We start from the raw sequence: 21,205 nt of genomic DNA, 5'->3' as shown, positions 1-21,205 counted from the left end.
AAAAAGGGCACTAGAACTTTTCATTTCCGTTAGAATGAGCCCTCTTGCGACATTCTAGGACCACTTGATCGATACGATGACCCCTGGGGAAAAAAAACAACAAAAAACAAACAAATAAACACGCACCCGTGATTTGTCTTCTGGCAAAAAATACAAAATTCCACATTTTTGTAGATAGGAGCTTGACACTTCTATAGTAGGGTTCTCTGATACGCTGAATTTGATGGTGTCATTTTCGTTAAGATTCTACGACTTTTAGGGGTTGTTTCCCCCTATTTTCTTAAATAGTGCAAATTTTCTCAGGCTCGTAACTTTTGATGGGTAAGACTAAACTTGATGAAACTTATATATTTAAATTCAGCATTAAAATGCAATTCTTTTGATGTAGCTATTGATATCAAAACTCAATTTTTTATAGTTTTGGTTACTATTGAGCCGGGTCGCTCCTTACTACAGTTCGTTACCACGAACTGTTTGAAAGTTTAATTACTGCTTAAAGGTCATATTCATCAAACAGTTTGTGTTAACGAACTGTAGTACCCGGCTCAATAGTAACTGAAACTCCGAAAAATGGAGTTTTGATACCAATAGTTGCATCAAACGAATCATATTTTAATGCTGATTTTAAATATATAAGTTTCATTAAGTTTAGTCTTACCCGTCAAAAGTTACGAGCCTAAGAAAATTTGCCTTATTTTAGAAAATAGGGGAAACACCGCCTTAAAGTCATAGAATCTTAACGAAAATCACACCATCAGATTCAGCGTATTATACAACCCTGCTGTAGAATCAAGCTCCTGTCAACAAAAATGTGGAATTTTGTATTTTTTGCCAGAAGACACATCGCGGATGTGTGTTTATTTGTTTTTGTTTTTTTTTCAGGGGTGATCATGTCGACCCAATGGTCCTAGAATGTTGCAAGAGGGCTCATTCTAACGGACATTAAAGGTTCTAGTGCCCTTTTTAAGGTGCCAAAACAATTGGAGGACATCTAGGCCCCCTCCCACGCACATTTTTCCCCAAAGTCGTCGGATCAAGATTTTGAGATAGCCATTCTGTCCTGCTTAGTCAAAATCTAATAACTATATCTTTGGGGACGAATTAACTCCCCACAGTCCCCGGGGGAGGGGCTGCAAGTTACAAATTTTGACCATTGTTTACATATAGCAATGGTTATTGATAAGTGTACAGACGTTTCCAGGGGACTACTTTCGCGTTGGAGTGGGGGTGGATCGGGGGAGGGGGTAACGTGGGAGGACTTTTCCATGGAGGAATTTATCATAAGGGAAGAGAATTTCCATGAAGGGGGCGCAGGATTTTCTAGCATTATTTAAGACAATGAGAAAATAAATATATTTTTCAACTGGAAGTAATGAGCAACATTAAAACTTAAAAGAACATAAAATATTACGCATATAAGGGAGTTCGTCTCCTCCACAATACCTTGCTCTTTACGCTAAAGTATTTTTAGTAAATTCGACTGTTTATTGTACGGCCTTTGTGATTCAGGGGTCATTCTTAAAGATTTGGGATAAAATTCAAGCTTTATTGTAAAGAGAGAGGTATTGACGAGGGGGGAAACCCCCTCATAAACATAATAAAAATACACAAATATAGAAGTTCGTTACGTAAGTTAATTCGTAATGTACGTAGGTTTATTGCTAACAAAAACATTTTTAAAAAAATTAAAAAAACTCTAGTTGCATTTTTAAGTAACCAAAATTGAAGGGCAACTAGGCCTCCTCCCCAGCCCCTTTTTTATCAAAATCGTCCAATCAAAACTATGAGAAAGTCATTTAGCAAAAAATAATAACATGCAAATTTTGTTTTAATTATTCATGTGCGGCGAGCCAAAATCAAAACATGCATAACTCAGAAATGTGCAGAAATTAAATAAAAAAAATTTGACTGCAAGTAAGGAGCGACATTAAAACTTAAAACGAACAGAAATTATTCCGTACATGAAAGGGTTTGTCCCCTCCTCAACGTCTTGTCCTTTACGCTAAAGTTTTTTTTATTGTTTTAAAAAGTAGAGTTGTGACAAAGAGTCGAGCTTTCGCGTAAAGAGCGGGACTTTTAGGGTTTAGCTGAAGCATAACTCTAGAATTGAAATTCAGGTGCTAATAGTTATTATTTTTCGCTTTTTTTTACCGAAATATCTGACATAAAGAAATTTAAAGCATATTTTAGGAATTTAAACAGCTAAAAATGTTGCTTGGATCGTGTCTCCATTGTGGTTCGTTTGCCATCTCTGTGTTTGATTACTATTGAATTTTGTTTATTTAATTGAACTACAGGTTCTAAGGTTAAGTGTTTCAAATTTTTAGCAAATTGAACCGGAAAAAATTATGATTCCAAGTTTTGAATATCCGAAAATCCGTTTAATAAACTAATGATTCTTCAATTAGCTAACAGCTTTAGAACCATCAAAAAGTTATATAAGTAACCTCCTAGTTTCAGAAACAACTGTCCCACGAGGTGGTGAATTTGCCTCTATTTAAGTCTATACCGTATACCAAGTCTATGTAAATGAACAGTTTTTACAGACCGGACAGTTGTTACGTATTCAGAATCAGCAAAAAATCATATTATATTTTGCATATATTGATATCAAGTTTTTAGTTTTTAGAGTTTAGGTTTCATTTCAGAAGACTAGATCTTGACTAACTGACATTTCAATGCTTAAAAAATGAAAAAAAAAAATTCAACAACCATCTTGTTGAAGAACAAGATGGTTTTTATGTAGTTGGTCAATAAAATCAAGCCTTTTTAAGATATGTACATTGCTGTGTGTTTGAATATTTAGCAAAACAAATTAAAACGGCAAGAAAAATAAACTTGTGTAAAAATTGGTTTTACTTAAAGCCAATAAAAACAAACTTCTAAAAACGATACAGGGCTTCTGGTTTTGTGAAGCCCTGTTACGAAATATGTAATTTGATAAAAAAAAAAAACTTTCTGATATGTAGTTTATATGATTGTTTGTCACTTCTAGCCAGTATTTCTCTAGAAAAAAGGCTATGTTTTTAGAGTCACAATTTTCTTTTGGACAGGATAGTTCATGAGGTAGATCTTAGGAGAATGGAACTTCCATTCCCTATTCATTTTTGGGTTTGCCGGGTTGCATTATCATAGCTGTGTTGTATTATATGCTGGGTATTATAGCTGGTTTGTTGAAGAACAAGATGGTTTTTTACGTAGTTGGTCAATAAAATCAAGCCTTTTTAAGATGTGTACAATTTCTGTGTGTTTGAATATTTAGCAAAAATAAATTAAAACGGCAAGAAAAATAAACTGGTATAAAAGTTGGTTTTACTTAAAGGCAATAAAAACAAACTTCTAAAAACGATACAGGGCTTCTGGTTTTGTGAAGCCCTGTTGCGAAATATGTAATTTGAAAAAAAAAACAACTTTTTGATGTGTAGTTTATATAATTGTTTGTCACTTCTAGTCAGTATTTCTCTAGAAAAAAAGCTATGTTTTTAGAGTCACAATTTTCTTTTGGAAAGGATAGTTCATGAGGTACATCTTAGGAGAATGTAACTTCCATTCCCTACTCATTTTTGGGTTTGCTGGGATGCATTATTATAGATGGGTATTCACTGGGTTGTATTATGTGTTAAGTATATATATGGGTTTTATTATTATAAGTATCAACGAAACAAACTTTTCACATTGTCATTAAAAACATATTTATTTGAAAAAACAAACTATCACATGTCAGATGGGGCAAATTTGTATTTTGGATTTAAAAAACGAGCCAACAGTATCAGAAAACAAATTAAAGACAAAACTCGCTCAAGATCCATTCACGATGAGCTCTAGTAATACCAAGAATTAGCTAGCTGTAACTTGAGCTAAATATGAGGTAACTTGAGCTATTTCATAGAAACAGCTCAAATTATCCGGAGGTAATAGCCTTGGGACTCTTTGTGCAGGGTTTCGACTCTTGTTAATAGAAGAGCATCGCCAAATGTTTAAAACCATGTTGTGACCAAGATGGGCTCGGGATTGCACAAAGCCTCCGCTCATACTGGAGGTCCCAGGGAATTCTTGCTGTCTAGTTGTAAGCTGGCTTGAGTGCTTTGGTGCAGACTTGAAAAGATATTTTGATTCTGGTTTTGTGAAGCCCTGTTACGAAATATGTAATTTGAAAAAAAAACTTTCTGATGTGTAGTTTATATAATTGTTTGTCACTTCTAGCCAGTATTTCTCTAGAAAAAAAGCTATGTTTTTAGAGTCACAATTTTCTTTTGGAAAGGATAGTTCATGAGGTACATCTTAGGAGAATGTAACTTCCATTCCCTACTCATTTTTGGGTTTGCTGGGATGCATTATTATAGATGGGTATTCACTGGGTTGTATTATGTGTTAAGTATATATATATGGGTTTTATTATTATATAATGTAATTCATTACGCTGGGTTGTAATCCAGCGTATCAACGAAACAAACTTTTCACATTGTCATTAAAAACATATTTATTTGAAAAAACAAACTATCACATGTCAGATGGGGCAAATTTGTATTTTGGATTTAAAAAACAAACCAACAGTATCAGAAAACAAATTAAAGACAAAACTCGCTCAAGATCCATTCACGATGAGCTCTAGTAATACCAAGAATTAGCTAGCTGTAACTTGAGCTAAATATGAGGTAACTTGAGCTATTTCATAGAAACAGCTCAAATTATCCGGAGGTAATAGCCTTGGGACTCTTTGTGCAGGGTTTCGACTCTTGTTAATAGAAGAGCATCGCCAAATGTTTAAAACCATGTTGTGACCAAGATGGGCTCGGGATTGCACAAAGCCTCCGCTCATACTGGAGGTCCCAGGGAATTCTTGCTGTCTAGTTGTAAGCTGGCTTGAGTGCTTTGGTGCAGACTTGGAAAGATATTTTGATTCCCGTCCTGCGATGGTATCTGGGATCATTGCTCTTCCTGAGGCCAAAATAATATTAATGATTCAAATAACATGGAAATTGGAATTTGGAATGTTACAACGTTAAAAATGACTGTCGTATCAGCATTTCGACTGTCGAATTCAGACGATTCAAACTGGACTTATTTAAAGTTTTAGAAACTCATATCCCAGGGTAGGAAGAATTTGTTTACTCAGGCAGGAAGGATGCAGTACATAGATAGGAAGTAGGGCTTATGATGAATAAGGAAGCTGCTATGTCTTGCAGGCTGGGAAGATATTAATAATAGAATACCAATTGCTCATTCTATGACTGAAAATTTCAGGGTATCAGTTATAGTAGTATATGCCCCTGTTGAACCGACTGACGGAGATACTATTGACTCAGATGATTTGTACTTACAGTTATAGGAGCAAATAGACGGGGTCCTATATAGAAATATGGTATTTTTGCTAGGAGATTTTGACGCCCATGTCGGTATAAATAGGGATAGGTGGTATCCTAGCCTAGGCAAATTTGGTGTAGGAAAATAAAACAGTAATGACTACAGACTTTGGCAATTTTGTTGGCATAACAATCTAGCTATAACCGATACGGTGTTTAGTCATAAATGGGCCATAAGTGAGATTAAGATAAGATAAGATTTATTCAACATGAAATACACATACAATATTATATTTTACTATTCCCCCAAAGGCTCTTTGGCCTAGTTGACATGATATTCATGTGACCGCAAGACAGTAAACCTTATTGATTATGTTATACTAAACCGAAGACCAGTAGGATTACTACAAGATACTAGGGTATATAGGAGTGCTGTTATTGATGTTAAAAGTAAATATCACCATCTAGTAGTGTAAAAGGTTAATTTAAAGCATAACTTTCGGAAGGGTTACTACCTTCAGGGAAGTTATGATGTTGGTAGACTCCAGGGTGAGAATTTGAGAGAAAATTTCCAGGAACTGATGAAAACTAAACTTGAGCGTTTAAAATTTGACAATATAAAAGATGGTTGGAATAATATTAGAAAAACAATTTGTGAAGTTGTTGATGGTGACTTAGGAAAGAAAGTTAAGATTGCAGCTACGAATACTAGTGAAAAAAAAAGGTAAGGTAAAGGATACGGCATTAGACTTTACAGTCCCTACCGGCGGTGCTGATCTCCGTTTCTTGGCCCTTCAGCCAGGAAGTGCAATGGGGGGTTGGGGGCCAGCCATCCTGTGCTTTCACACACCCTTCCTGTTTACCTTCCCCAGATTTCTCCAGGTACCCATTTAGAGCTGGGTCGACTCTGGCTTAGCTTACAGAGTCACGCCACTGACCCCCGTCCCAACTGAAGAATTGGGTACACTGGGATTCGAACCCGCGTCCTCTCAGACAAAGGATCCCGAATCCAGCGCACCAACCAACTCGGCCAGGCTTTATGTTTCAAAGGCTTTATGTTTAAGGCTTTCCCTGAAATCAACAAAGGCTTTATGTTTAAGGCATTATGTATAGAAAGTGGAGAAAGCATAAAAGTGTGAACTGAGGAGGTGTGAAGTGGAGGACATGGATAAAATTACCGAGGATTTGGAAGATGCAGCTAGACGGCATAATAGTAAAATATTGTACTGGCATGTTAATAAATTGAGAGGGAGTAGTTAATCTGGACTTGTCCCAGTTAAAGATAGGAATGGGGCCACAATTGATAAGGAAAGAGTAAAGGTGAGATGGGTGGAACATTTTGAGAATGTGCTAAACCGAGATGCAGTTGCAGGAAAAGATATAGAGGAAAATGAAAAAGTTCGGGATACCTCGGATGTGAAGGAAGATTTTTTTTTGTGACGAAGAATTAGCGACATAAGTAAAAAGCTTAACAAATAATAAGACCTCCAGGCACTGATAGTGTAGTCAATGAGTGGCTCTGAGGCTAGAAGTAAGTTACAGAAGATTATGAATATGATTTTTGAAAAAAGGGAAGTACCTAATGATTTTAGTTAAATCTCAATTAAACCAATGCATAAGAAAGGTGATAAGAGTGAGTATCGTAAGTATCGAGGTATTAGTCTGATCTATGTAGGTAGCAAATTACTTTGTAATATGATACTTTTTAGGCTTTGAGATGCTGTAGGCAAAGTTTTAAGAGACGAACAGTGCGGTTTTGGAAAAGGTTGAGGATGTATCGATCAAATTTTCACTCTCAGGTTAATAATTCAGAAGTGCCTTAGTTGTCAAACGCCTTTGGTCCTCAGTTTTATAGATTATGAGCAAGCGTTCGATTTTGTTGGTAGAAGAGCTTTAGCAAAGGTCTTATCCTTATATCGGACACCAGACAAATACAAATACATTAAAGTGATCAGTGCTATGTACGAGAATAATACTGCTGTGGTTAAGGTAGGAAATGAGGTTAGCAGCTGGTTTTGTATCAGGAGTTAAGCAGGGTTGTGTTCTACCTCCCTTTATATGGGTCATTTTGATGGACTTTAACTTAAGGAGCACAGGAAAGGCAATGGGAAACCGCGGAATCAAATGGAGAGGAAAAACTCTCCTGGACTTAGATTATGCTGATGATTTAAGCATCCTAGATGAAATTTTGAGGAAAATGAATGAACTTTTAGAGTTTTTGCGGGTTCAGGGTCCTAGAATAGCATTGAAAATTAATATGAAGAAGACTAAGTCATTAAGCCTAAAAAAAATGATGATGAAAAGGTGACGTTGGGTAACGAAAAGATTGATCAGGTGGGCAGCTTCACTTACCTTGGTAGTTTTATTAGTAGAAACGGTGGGACCAATGGAGATGTTAAAAGTAGAATAGCCAAGGCTCAGGGTGTTTTTTCACAGTTAAAAAAAAGTTTGAAAGCATAGGAAGATAAGTCTGCAAACCACGTTTGGAATATTGGAAGGTACAGTGATGACAGTGGTCAAATATGGCTTTGAAGCATGGGCACTCCGAAAAGTGGATGAAGATTTACTAGATGTTTTCCAGAGAAATTGCCTACGGATTATTCTGGGTACCTGGCTTATTGACCTTACTTCAAGCAATAGGCTTTACGAAAACTGTCGTTCAATCCTGTTTTCTAGGGCTATAATGAAAAAAAGGTTGAGATGGCGAGGGCACGTTCTTCGGATGAAAGATGACAGATTGCCGAAAATTGTCCTTTTCGGCCGACCGTTTAGGGCTAAACGGAAAGCAGGTCGTCCTTGTCTAGGGTGGGAGGATGTCATAAAGAAATATTTAAAGGAAATGAATTCTTCCTTGGAGGGTGTAAAGAGGGAGGCTTTGAACAGAATGGGATGGAGGAGGAGCGTGCGCAGTTTTTGGGCCCAGGCGGCTTGGCGCTGTGGTGAGTTTTTATCAGTAGTAGTAGTTTCATAGAACTCTCTGATTGGCTCAAAAATCCTCAAGTAAATTCTGATTGAATGAAATTAGCGCTAGCTAAAACTCGGTATTCGTAAATTCTCTTGTGAAAAAGTGTTTAATTTCTTCTAGTTTTCAAAAAGTGTAATTGCTAATTTGATCTGTTTGTCTTTTAGAAAGTATTCCTTCAATCCTACTGCACGGACATCACTGCAAGGTTCACTGCACTTGCCTTGACCCAGGTCAATTTATTTACTCCAGCTCTCCAAACCATCATTAAGCAAACTTATTCAAAAACCAATTATCATATGCATAGATGGACCAAAGTCGTATCTCACAGTAGAAAAAAAAGCATACCAACAATATAAATTTACTTTTTTTAAATCACTTAACAAACCTCATAATTTTGTACTTTCAAGAAGCATATTTGCTAATTTGATTTTTTTTTTTTTTTTTTTTAATGGATATTCCTTCAATCCTGTAGCATTGGCTTTACTACAATGATCATTGCATCATATATTTATTTTGGCACAGGTCAATTCGTGAACACCAATTTCTCATATCTTCATTAAGATATTTAAAGAAATCAACTATCATAAGCACAAATGGATCAAATTCGTATTTCACACAAAAAAAAAAAAGCAGAGCAACAATATCAGAAAAAATTGAGAACCAGAAAATCACTTAAAAAAAAACTATAAAAAGCTATTTTAGCTTTCAAAAGCGCATTTCCTAATTTGATCTTTTCATTTTTTAAGGGATATTCCTTCAATCCTGCAGCATTGGCGTCACTACAAGGATCACTGCCCAATATATTTACTTCAGCCCAGGTCAACCAGCAAGTTTCAAACCCCAGTATCCAAAACGTATCCGGTGCTCCATTTTATGTTACTGCTAATATGGGACATTGTATGTCAGAGCAGGCTGTAAAGGATGCGATTGCAAGGTTAGTTGGTAGATGGAAGCTGTAGATCAGATCAGCGTTGGTCAAATTTGTGCCCCCCAGTCCTCAAGACTGTGCTAAGGTACTTGTGATGTGAACTCGCTAGCACATACTTTAATAAATGCACCTTTTGTCAGTCAAGGAGGTTCACAGAATTCACAAATTTTTCTTGCTAGGCCCACCCACCGTTGAAGCCCATGATATACACCATGCTTAAAAAGCAGCGTTTCTAGGCAAAAAATGGCCTGTATGGGATAGGCCTTGACAAAAAGAATGCCTCGAGAAAAAGGTTTTGACTAGAAAGTCAAAATAAACGAATGTTATACCTTGACGAATATTATTTTGACCAAAAACACTTTGACGAATAGGGTTCTAAACTGGAATCACTAATGAATTTTACGATTCACACGGCGGTTAAACTGAAAGCTTCTTAGGGAAAAATTCTTTGACAATAAACGTTTTGACGGGGAATAGCATTGGCCAAAAAACTGTCTAGACTAAAAACGCTTTAACTAAGTCCTTGATCAGCAACCGCCTTGACCAAAAAAAAATTTGGCAAAAAAATGCCTTGATCAAAAATGGTTGATGAATTTAATCTTGACCAATAAATCCTGACCAAAAAAAGAGTTGATGGATTCGGTCTTGACAGAAAAATACTGACTAAAAAAAGAGTCGCTGAAGTTCACAACATACGCAGGTGCTTAAAACAGCAGCTTTTCAGTTAGAATAATCAAGCGTTTTATTCGCGATCATGTTGATCAAAATTATTGAAAATAATTTGTTTTCGTGGGAAATTATTAATCAACTAATTTTTTTCAACGAAATTTATTAATTTGACCCTTCAATATGTTTATTGTATATTTAGCCAATAATTGATAATAGAAGATTCATAGATAAAACATCTGTTTTAGGATTCCGTTCGTCAATCTCCAGAATGAAGTTAAAAAAAAAGTGACAAGAAAATGACTTGAAAAAATGTTAAAACATGTTTTGGCACAAAAGCTTTGGCAATGACATTAATTAAAAATATTTTGAAAAATAATATTTCAATCAAAAAAAAAATTGACTGATTTGTTTTGACTAAAAAGATTTGACCACAACAAGAATTCTGAAACACTCACGGTGCTGTATCAAACAATAATGGTCATTTTTTGTCGTCTTTAAAGAAATTTTAGAAGGCAAAGATCCGTTTAGAAAGCTAATCAAAATTCATTCATTACTAAGAGTTAAAACAATTCTTATCTCTTTTTTGGCAATTTCAATCAGTATTGATCCAAGCTATAATAATTTTATAATTTATACTTTTGTAAATACTGATTCAAAATAATGAATCAATTAATATTGTTTTCTGTCTTATCGCTCTCTAAAAGAAAAGTGCATGGGTGGATTCATATATCATGTCGATAAGAGCAGAAAATAAGCAAGTCGATAATTTCCCTCCAGTCTAGAAATTTGATTGCCTGCCCTAACAAAGCATAGTGAGTGTTATGTGAGGTCATTCCTCAAACTTGTTTCCCGATAATTAACTTTCCTGGGCAAAAAGAATTTCTTCTTTGTTTATTTTTCTCCCTTCCTGAATATCGTTAGAAATATTAATGGTTTTGTTGATTGCGGCTTCGAATCTATTAGTATTATTCAAATTTCATCCATTAATCTTTTGTGTATACTAAAAGAAAATCTTTCTTTCGAAAATTAGAAAACTGTATCAAAGGTGTAACAACAATCTTAATAGGGAAGGGCAGACTAATCGCAGGTCATCCGTTTCGGAGAGATCCAACTCTCTAATCGGGGGAGCTCAGATAAAGGGGTAATTCCTCTTTAACTATTTATGTTCAAAGATTTCAGATTATCATATAATTTCTTCGATTTTATTGGGAGAAAAATGACTTTAAAATCCCCTCTAGCTGTAAAATTAATTCCTTTAAAATCAAAATTTTCGAAAAAAGCCTTTTTCGAAAAAAGTAAAGAGCAGTATTAAAACCTAAGACGAGCGAAAATGCTGTGTCCAAACTTAAGATGGACTGAAATTACAATTCAAAATAAAAAACAAGAGCCAAAAGGTGATATGGCACTTGTGACGGGGTCAGACCCTAAAGTTATCTATTTCATCTTCCTAGCACGTCAAGAAGCACCGAACTCGTCAAAGCACTAGAAATCCCCCAAAGAGATTGGATCCGGTCCGCTTACGTCAATCACGTATTCATAACTTGTGCTTATTCTCGAACTCATCAAAGCACTAGAAATCTCTCAAAGTCCCCCAAAGAGAGCAGATCCGTTTCGGTTATGTCAATAGGTATCTAGAAGTTGTGCTTATTCTTCCCATCAAGTTTCAACCCGATCTCTCCACTCTAAGTGTTTTCCAAGATTTCCGATTTCCAGAAAACCCGTTTTCCCTCCACCCCACTGTGTCATTGGATCCAATCCGAATTGAAAAAGGAGCATCTGAGACATGAGGTCTTTCTATGTATCAAGTTTCATTAAAATCCTATTACCCATTCGTTAGATAAACATACCACAATTTTCACAATTTCCCCTCCCTCCAGCCCCCCTCCATATGGTCGAATCGGCAAAATGACTGTTGATCAAGTCAAGTTGTGCAGGGCCCTGACACGCCTGCCAATTTTCATCGTCCTAGCACATCCAGAAGCACAAAACTCGCCTAAGCATTGAAATCCCCCCTCCCCAACTCCCTCTAAGAGATCGGATCCAGTCCGGTTTTGTCATTCACATATCTAGGACTTTTGCTTATTTTTCCCATTAAGTATCATCCCGATTTATCTACTCTAAGAGTTTTCTGAGATTTCCGGTTTCTCCCTCCAACTCCCCCCAATTCACTGGATCCGGTCGGGAATTAAAATAAGAGCTCTGAGACACAAGATCCTTCTAAATATCAAGTTTCATTAAGATCTTATCACCCGTTCGTAAGCTAAATATACCTCATTTTTTTCGAATTAACCCCCCCCCAACTCCCAGAAGACGACATGTACTTATTTTCCCCGCCAAGTTTTATCTTGATCTCTCCACTCCAAGTGTTTTCGAAGATTTTTGGTTCGCCCCTCCAACTCCCCCTAATGTCACCTGATCCTGTCGAGATTTAAATTAAGAGTTCTGAAACATAAGATCCTTCTGATTATTAAATTTCATTAAGATCCGATCACTCGTTCGTAAGTTAAAAACACCTCCCTTTTTTCTAATTTTTCCAAATCAACTGTTCCTCCATTCTCCTCCCCTCACAGATGGTCAAATCGGGAAAGCGACTTTCTAATTTAATATGTTCCTGTCCCTGATACGCCCGCCAATTTTCATCGTCCTACCTTATCTGGAAGTGCCCGAACTAGCAAAACCGGGACAAACAGACCGACAAATTGACCGACCGACAGACCAACGGACCAACGGACGATCATTATATCTCACTTGGTAAATACAAAGTGCAATAATAACTAAGACTTCTCGAAATCAATATCAGGATATTTTAAACAATCAATGTCCTTTCATTAGTTCTTCTCAGTAGTTTGAGTGATTTTAGTGTTTATTTATTTTTTGATAAATAAAAATACACCGTTCAGAAGGCATATTGTTTTTAAAAAATCCAACGACACTCAAGTCGTTTTGAGAGCTTTGAAGAGAAAAAGAATAACACCACTCATGACAAATTATGCCGAATTATGACGATACAAAATATTGATGCGCATATTCTAAAGATGATTAGTGCCCATGAAGTGAATGGAGAAAATAATATAAGAGTTGAATGTGTGAATTTAACTTTTCGCTACGTGTCATGCGTTCGTACGCTGTGATATATAAGGAAAGAAGTTTCTTATTTGCGAAGCCAACTATTGAATTCTTTCCAACTATTGAAAGTCTTATAGTATAGAATACTATAGAATTCTATACTATAGAATTATGCTATAGAATTACCTACTATAGAATTCTTCCTGCAATGAGTTGTGCACTGTCTTAAGCAAAATTTAGTAACTTAGATTTAAATATAGTAATTTAGTAAATTTAGTAAATTATAAATTTAGTAAACTAGTAATTTAGTAAATTTAGTAAATAAATAGTAAATTTAGAATAATCACAAATTCGTTTTCGGTCTGAGCAAAAAAAGACACCTATTATGGACACCTAAGTAGTAAGGGGGTTCCATTTTTGAGCAGAACCTTAACTCTTCGAGTCCCAATCCGGAGACTTTTATTAAACTTCTCCAAGACGCAGGTGTCTGTTACGTCACAGGGATTGCTTACTTTTGATCTGTTACATCATAGAGATTGTTTTCTAAACAAAGCATGTGTTAATTGCTTAAGATTTTTTTTAAACCTTCAGGGGCTCTTTACTCTAGGATTTCTTTGGTTTTTCTGTAATAGTTTCTTTAAAAGAACCTTCAGGGAGTCAATCAAATTGGTATTGCTTTGGATGTTACATAAATATGGGATGTTAAAGTCTGTTAGTCAAGCGGGGAAGTCCTGGATGTAAAAAATTGATCATAGTCCAATATTTACTGGCAAGGATGACGTAATCGTGCGTGATTGCTGGATTTGCTTGAGTATTGAAAAAGAGTTCAGTGTGTCAACATCAAGCATATTATTCTCTTGGAAGATTCCCCGCTGGAATCCAAAAAGCAGATACTAGTCACCAACGGAGTTTTGCCATGAACCCCCCACCCCCTTAAAGTTGTAATATGGAAAGCTACATCAATAAGCCTGGGTTTTTTTTTACCTGGATCCATCCACCTTTCTCTGTCTTCCCCCTTGTCACTGTAACTTTGTTCAGAGCCTAACCTATTGGAAAATTTTTATGGATACCCATGCAGCTCTCAATAAGCTCAAAGAGGTAGGTTTAGACATGATCCTTCTCCCCCTCCCCCTTTGTCGTTATAATATGAAAGACAATTTTATAAATAAGTATGGGAACTTTTTTTCACCTGGACACTACCCCCTTTCTCTCTCTTCCCCATCACACTGCCTTTCCGTCACGTAAAAATAACAGTTGAATAGGGACAAATCCTTTTATTTGACAGTGAAACAACAACAAAAATGTATTTGCACATGACCAAAGTACCCAGAGCTTTTTTTATTTTATAATTTTGTTTAGCAGCTATCCCTTTGGAAAATTTTTATTGAGACCCATGCAGCCAACCATAAGTTGAAAGGCGTTGGTCGTTATCTCCCACCCTATTTTAGCGTGGTAATATGAATAAAAAATTATATAAACAAGCCTGGGATTTTTTTAACGTGGATCCTGTCCCCTTTCTCTACCTTCTCCCCCCCCTCTCTGTAATTTTTTTCAGAGGCTGTTCCATTAGAAAATTTTTATGGACATCCATGGAGCCAACAATAAGTCCGAAGTTCCATTTTGTTTCCCGTAGTTGAGCTAAATTCTCTTTCCTTGGATTGATAAATACTTTTCGACAAACCTCTGTCTTTGCTAAATCTATGTTAAACATAGATTTCCAAAATTTTGTCTTGATTATGCACCAAAATAGTATCGCATTCCACAAAATTTCCAGAGTTTCTTGTGGTCCAAAATCAACATTGAAACTTTTATAGAATTCCCTAATGTAAATTTCTTTTACATGCAATGTATCGTGTCCTTGTCATAGGTGAAAGATAGATTGGATCAATAGTAAAAAGTGAATTTAATTGCAATTTTGTAGTTTAAAAATATAAACAAAGATTTCTGTGTAGTTCTTCAAGTATATAACCTTTAGCTAAAGATTTTTTGTTGTATGTGACGCGGTATATATCACAGAAGAAATATTACTAAGCTGAAAATATCTGAACATTTTACATAAAATTTAAGTTATATTGAATAAATCAAAATATTCTGTTAATTTTTTTTACAACATTTATAATTATAGATTATAAAACTTATATTATTTTATATTATTTAAAAAATCAATTCTAAAAAAAGTAAAGTTATTACTTGGGACATTGATTTGAAAACCTTCGAATACTTGACTTCAATAGTTTAACAACCCTGTATACATTATAGGCATGTGACCACAATGATAAAATTCAAGTTGTGGTTACTTGCTATCTGAAAAATCAGGGCCTAAGATATACGCCAGGAAGATATTACCGAGCTACTATCTCTACCATTTTCTTATTTTAAGAGCTAAAAAGACTGCATAAATGATAGGTCTACTCAAAACTAAATTTTGACAAAAAAAACAAAAACAATGGTGGTCCAGGCCTTTTTTGCGCCCGGAGCAAATTCTCGATAAGTACCCCCTCCCTTCCCAGTCTTCAAAAAAAAATTTCAAAGTTTTCATATATAAGCAGAATTTCTATTTATTAACAAAATTTGAATACAAAATATCACACACAAAAAATGAACATTATTTAGATTTGGTTTATTCGCTTTTATTTTTAAGGAATGGGGATGAATTTATGAATAAATGAAAATTGTGGATCGAGTTTAATTTTACCAACTCCCAGCTTTGCCATCTACTATACTTTAATAAAAAAAAAATTACAAAATGATTGAAACAATTATGTCTTATGAAGGTTTTTTTTAAGTTTAAGAAATCGATTGACAAATATTTAAAACGGTATAGGTCAGGGTTGAGCAATGATGTGAGGCTGAAAACTTTTCCCTTCTCTCTTATTTGATCAGTAGGTCTACTTCCCAAGGTTTCATGTGTATAACGCAAATATTATTAAAGATCATCAAAGGTCAGTGTCATTTGGGGGGGGGAAGAAGGGAGGGTAGATAGTTCAAAATGCCTTTCAAGGGGATAATTAAGTCTCTGGATTAATTTGTGAAATTCTCTTTTGCCCCCAATCTAGAAGTGAGAATAGGGGAAGGGGCGAGAAGGTTTTGGAGTCTCGGAAGCTTCTGACTTTTCCAATTTTTCATGAATAATCGACTTTTCGACTTTTCATAAATAACCGATCTTGAGCAAATTATGTGTCGAGAATAAAAAAAATACAGGGACATTGCATGTCATGAAAAAGCATATAAAATTTAATTGTTCTACAAAATGAATAATATTGTTCGTTATTTAAAAATATAGAAATATAGGTTTGCTGTAAAAATTGTTCTGCTTTTTCGTTATTTAGGGCTCTGGTGTTTTTTTTTCTATTTCTAAATTCTTTTTTATTTTTCTTAGTTTTGTTTTTTTTTTCTTGTGCTAAGGATGCTTGTCATGAAATATAATTGTAGAAAAAATTGTTCATAGTTCTTCTTAGCAAGCTTTGGACTGGATAGGAACGATCTAATTGTTTATTTGAATTTTAAATTTCCTATCTTCTTGTTTGTTTTTCCTTTTAAAGTTCTCGATATACTTTTCTTCTTAAAATTTCACTGAAATAAACTCCGTGTTTCTTTTTTTCCGATTTTTTTTCCGATTTTTTTTTTTTTTTTTTTTTTTTTTTTTTTTTTTTTTTTTTTTTTTTTTTTTTTTTTTTTTGTCAGGGCTAGTCAGGTAGTCCTTATGTATTTTATTGTCTATTATTGTCTACAAAGAATAATTATTTATGTACTTATAATAATTTTTAATATTAGAATGCAATTTATATAATTAATTAACATTAGGCTGATTTATAATACATTGTATAACAGAAGGCTGATAATTTAACATAACTGTGTAATTTTTCATAGCGATATATATTAGAATATACAGCTATAGATATAGTCACGATAAAGACGGAGTTCTCATCAATAACAGTAGCTTTTTCCCCTTTCTTTTTATTTGGATTCACACAGCCTAAATCATAAAACACCATAAAAAAATAGACTTTTAATTTAAACACTGAATAAATTGGCATACAGATATTTGTTAAAATATAAATTTGTTACAATTTTTATATTGCTGAGCAAACTAGTGAAACTGCCGTTTAAAATATAAAGAGTATTGACATAGTCAGGCGCGTTAATTGGTTGGGGGGAGGGTAGGGTTCCCTCTCTAGGTCTTAAAAATATTTTTCTTTGGTATTTTTATTGAAAAGCCGATTTTTTGGCATTTTGTTAAAAATATTAAAAAAATCCCCCCCTCTAAATAAAGCCTATAAAGATAGGTCCTATATTATAATAAATCATAATAATATCAGATTTTGCAACTTATATTACTTAGTATTTTGATGCGTCGATACTTGGTTGAAATATGAAGAGAGTAGGTGTAGTCAGGATAAAGACGCTCCCCCCTTCAATAAGAGAGAGGATTTCCCCTCTTTATCTCTATTTGGATCCACATAGCCTATATCATAATATGTCACCTAATATCAAATTTTGTCATTTACATTGCTGAGTAATTTAACGTATAAACACTTAAAACTTTAAGGAGCGTTCATATAGTCAGGCACGTCAAATTGGGGGGTGGGGGTATAGTGATCTAGTTCCTTCTAGATCCCTCTCTCCAAGATTTTTATAAACGCGTTTCTTTGCCATTTTCATTGAAAGATACATTTTTTTTGCTATTTTCATTGAAAAAGAATTGAAGAAACAACAAATTTACCACCCCCTGGACTATTAAAAATAATGTTCTCTCTCCCACCGTACATTTTTGTAAATTAACCTCCTTGGGTATAGTTAAGCAGAAATAAAGCCTTCTTGGAACTAAGTGAAAAATTTTTCCTTTTCCTTCTATTTGGATCCACACAGGCTAACCACAAAATAGAAATTAATTATTGATAGAAAGATCAAGGGACTGGGACGTGACATTATTCCCTATTGACTAATTTCTTAGCTTGTGTTTCACGACACCGTTTTCACAAATAGTTGTTTGCTTGGAGATAATCAAATGAAAGGGCAAATTCTAATTGAACTAGAAAGAGAAAGCTCGTGCTTAAGTTGAAGAAATGGACTAGTAATAAAAATGCTTTTTAATTTAGAAAAGGCTAAATAAATTATTATTCTTCTGGCTGAGGGGTTATAAAATATAATAAATTTAGAAATTTCTACTGTAAGAAGGAAGCCCATTTTTGATTGAGTTTTTTTCTTGTTCAGGATCAGTGGCGTCATTTGGAAGGGGTACATGTGCCCCCGCAATTTTTTTGCCCTTCGAGATTATGAAAAACACCTTTCGTGGGGGGGGGAGAAGAGACAATGTATTCGGAACAAACAAACAAGGCAAATTACCAGAAAAGTTTTTACAAATCAAAGGACAAATTCTAACAAAGAATTGTATCAGTTATCAAACAGTTCGTGGTAACGAACTGTAGTAGTAAGGAGCGATCCGGCTCAATAGTAACCAAAACTCTAAAAAATTGAATTTTGATATCAATAGCTACATCAAAAGAATCGCATTTTAATGCTGATTTTAAATATATAAGTTTCATCAAGTTTAGTCTTACCCATCAAAAGTTACGAGCCTGAGAAAATTTGCCTTATTTAGGAAAACAGGGGGAAACGCCCCCTAAAAGTCGTAGGATCTTAACGAAAATGACACCATCAGATTCAGCGTATCAGAGAACCCTACTGTAGAAGTTTCAAGCTCCTATCTACAAAAATGTGGAATTTTGAATTTTTTGCCAGAAGACAAATCACGGGTGCGTGTTTATTTGTTTGTTTGTTTTTGTTTTTTTTTTTTTTTTCCCAGGGGTCCTCGTATCGACCAAGTGGTCCTAGAATGTCGCAAGAGGGCTCATTCTAACGGAAATGAAAAGTTCTAGTGCCCTTTTTAAGTGACCAAAAAAATTGGAGGGCACCTAGGCCCCCTCCCACGCTCATTTTTTCTCCAAAGTCAACAGATCAAAATTTTGAGATAGCCATTTTTTTCCGCATAGTCAAAAATCCATAATAACTATATCTTTGGGAATGACTTACTCCCCCAAAGTCCCTGGGGGTGGGGCTGCAACTTACAAACTTCGACCAGTGTTTACATATAATAATGGTTATTGGGAAGTGTACAGTCGGTTTCAGGGGATTTTTTTTTGGTTTTGGGGGTGGGGTTGAGGGGAGGGGGCTATGTGGGAGGATCTTTCCATGGAGAAATGTGTCATGGGGGAACAGAAATTCAATGAAAAGGGCGCAGGATTTTCTAAAATTACTATAAAAAAACAATGAAAAAATAAACATGGAAAATTTTTTTTTCAATTGAAAGTAAAGAGTAGCAATGAAACTTAAAACGAACAGAGATTATTACGCATGTGAGGGGTTCTAAAAATACTTTAGCATAAAGAGCGAGGTATTTAGGAGGAGATAAATACCTCGCTCTTTATGCTATAGTATTTTTAGTAATTTCAACTATTCATTCTACGGCCTTTCTGATTCAGGGGTCATTCTTAAAGAATTGGGACAAAACTTGCGATTTAGTGTAAAGAACGAGGTATTAACGAGGGTACAAACCCTCTCATATACATAATAAAAATTAAAGAATATAAAAGTTTGTTACGTAAGATAATTCTTAAGTTACGTATATTTTTTACTAATAGAAAAATTCGTTAAAAATAAAAATTTATAGTTGCCTTTTTATGTAACCGAAAAATTGCATGGCAACTAGGCCTCCTTTCCCATCCCTTATTTCTCAAAATCGTCTGATCAAAACTAAGAGAAAGCCATTTAGCCAAAAAAGGAATTAATATGCAAATTTCATTTTAATAATTTATGTGTGGAGAGCCAAAATCAAACATGCATTAATTCAAAAACGTTCAGAAATTACATAAAAAAAACTAGTTTTTTTAACTGAAAGTAAGGAGCGACATTAAATTTAAAACGAACAGAAATTACTCCGTATATGAAATGGGTTGTCCCCTCCGCAATCCCTCGCTCTTTACGCTAAAGTTTGACTCTTTGCCACAATTCTGCTTTTTAATACAATTAAAAGCTTTAGCGTAAAGAGCGAGGGATTGCGGAGGGGACAACCCATTTCATATACGGAGTAATTTCTGTTCGTTTTAAGTTTTAATGTCGCTCCTTACTTTCAGTTAAAAAAACTAGTTTTTTTTTATGTAATCTATCAGGGGAGCACAGGTCAAAAGATCACCCTCCACTGCCTGAACTGAAACCATTTGAACAGTTCTTCTGGGACTACAACCGCTTTAAATTAAGAATACTAGTGGTATAAGCAAACAGTTTAGCTTATATAGAGAGACTGACATAAATCTGGAGCACAAGTTAAAGCTAAGGGAAATTAAATAAAAAAACAAACAAGTTTTTTTTTAACTGAAAGTAAGGAGCTACATTAAAACTTAAAACGAACAGAAATTACTTCGCATATGGAAGGGACTACCTCCTCATCAACGCCCCGCCCTTTACGCTAAAGTTTGACTCTTTCTCATAAATCTACTTTTTAAACAGTAAAAAACTTTAGCGTAAAGAGCGGGGCGTTGATGAGGAGGCAGCCCCTTTCATATACGAAGTAATTTCTGTTCGTTTTAAGTTTTAATATCGCTCCTTACTTTCAGTTAAAAGAACTTGTTTGTTTTTTTTATTTAATTTAAAAAACTTCTATGACTTTTAGGGGTTGTTTCCCCCTATTTTCTAAAATAAGGCACATTTTCTCAGGATCGTAATTTTTGATGGGTAAGACTAAACTTGATGAAACTTATATATTTAAAATCAACATTAAAATTTGATTCTTTTGATGTGGTTATTGGTATCAAAATCCCATTTTTTAGAGTTTTGGTTACTATTGAGCCGGGTCGCTCCTTTCTACAGTTCGTCACCACGAACTGTTTGAGAAAATTACAAAAGATTCTTACAAAAATCGCAAATTTGAAGATCCAGATGCTTGTTTTTTTTTTTTTTTTTGCTATAGATTTCTCTTTTTATTTTTTTTCAACTTGACGTTTTTTTGTGTTTTTTTTTTGTTTGTTTTTTTTTTCGTTCTGAAATCAAATGTATTTGTCATAATAATTGGCTAAAAGATTTTGTAAGTTGAAAATGACCCTTCTGACGAACAAATATTAGAAAAACAAAATAACAGACAACGCTGGTGATAAGAGCTCTCAGAGGATGTTTCTTCAAGTCATATTTAAGAAATTTTGACCCCAATCATGGTCTATGTGCCGCTAACAATCAAGGTTCAGTGTTTAAAAAAATGTCCCGATGAACTAATGTTAAAAA

The 21,205-nt window shown here is 34.7% G+C and overlaps 1 protein-coding gene across 4 annotated transcripts in view; it reads left to right on the top strand.

The window, feature by feature from the left end:
* Positions 1 to 21,205, top strand: part of LOC136030963 (protein couch potato-like) — a 191,778-nt gene that overhangs the window by 163,200 nt on the left and 7,373 nt on the right. For 2 of the 4 annotated variants that reach the window (XR_010618401.1, XR_010618400.1), the window contains exon 7: positions 9,015 to 9,281. Coding sequence is in view for 2 of the 4 variants with exons in the window: in XM_065710108.1 (XP_065566180.1) it covers positions 9,015 to 9,202 (188 nt within the window). In the remaining 2 variants the exon portion in view is untranslated. The remainder of the gene's footprint in view (positions 1 to 9,014; positions 9,282 to 21,205) is intronic. The other 2 variants (XM_065710108.1, XM_065710107.1) reach the window with 1 other exon arrangement.

The sequence above is a fragment of the Artemia franciscana genome, chromosome 9, assembly GCF_032884065.1.
Source record: "Artemia franciscana chromosome 9, ASM3288406v1, whole genome shotgun sequence".
Taxonomy (NCBI): domain Eukaryota; kingdom Metazoa; phylum Arthropoda; class Branchiopoda; order Anostraca; family Artemiidae; genus Artemia; species Artemia franciscana.
The sequence above is the reverse complement of the archived record's forward strand: the minus strand, read 5'-3'. Positions and strand labels throughout refer to the sequence as shown.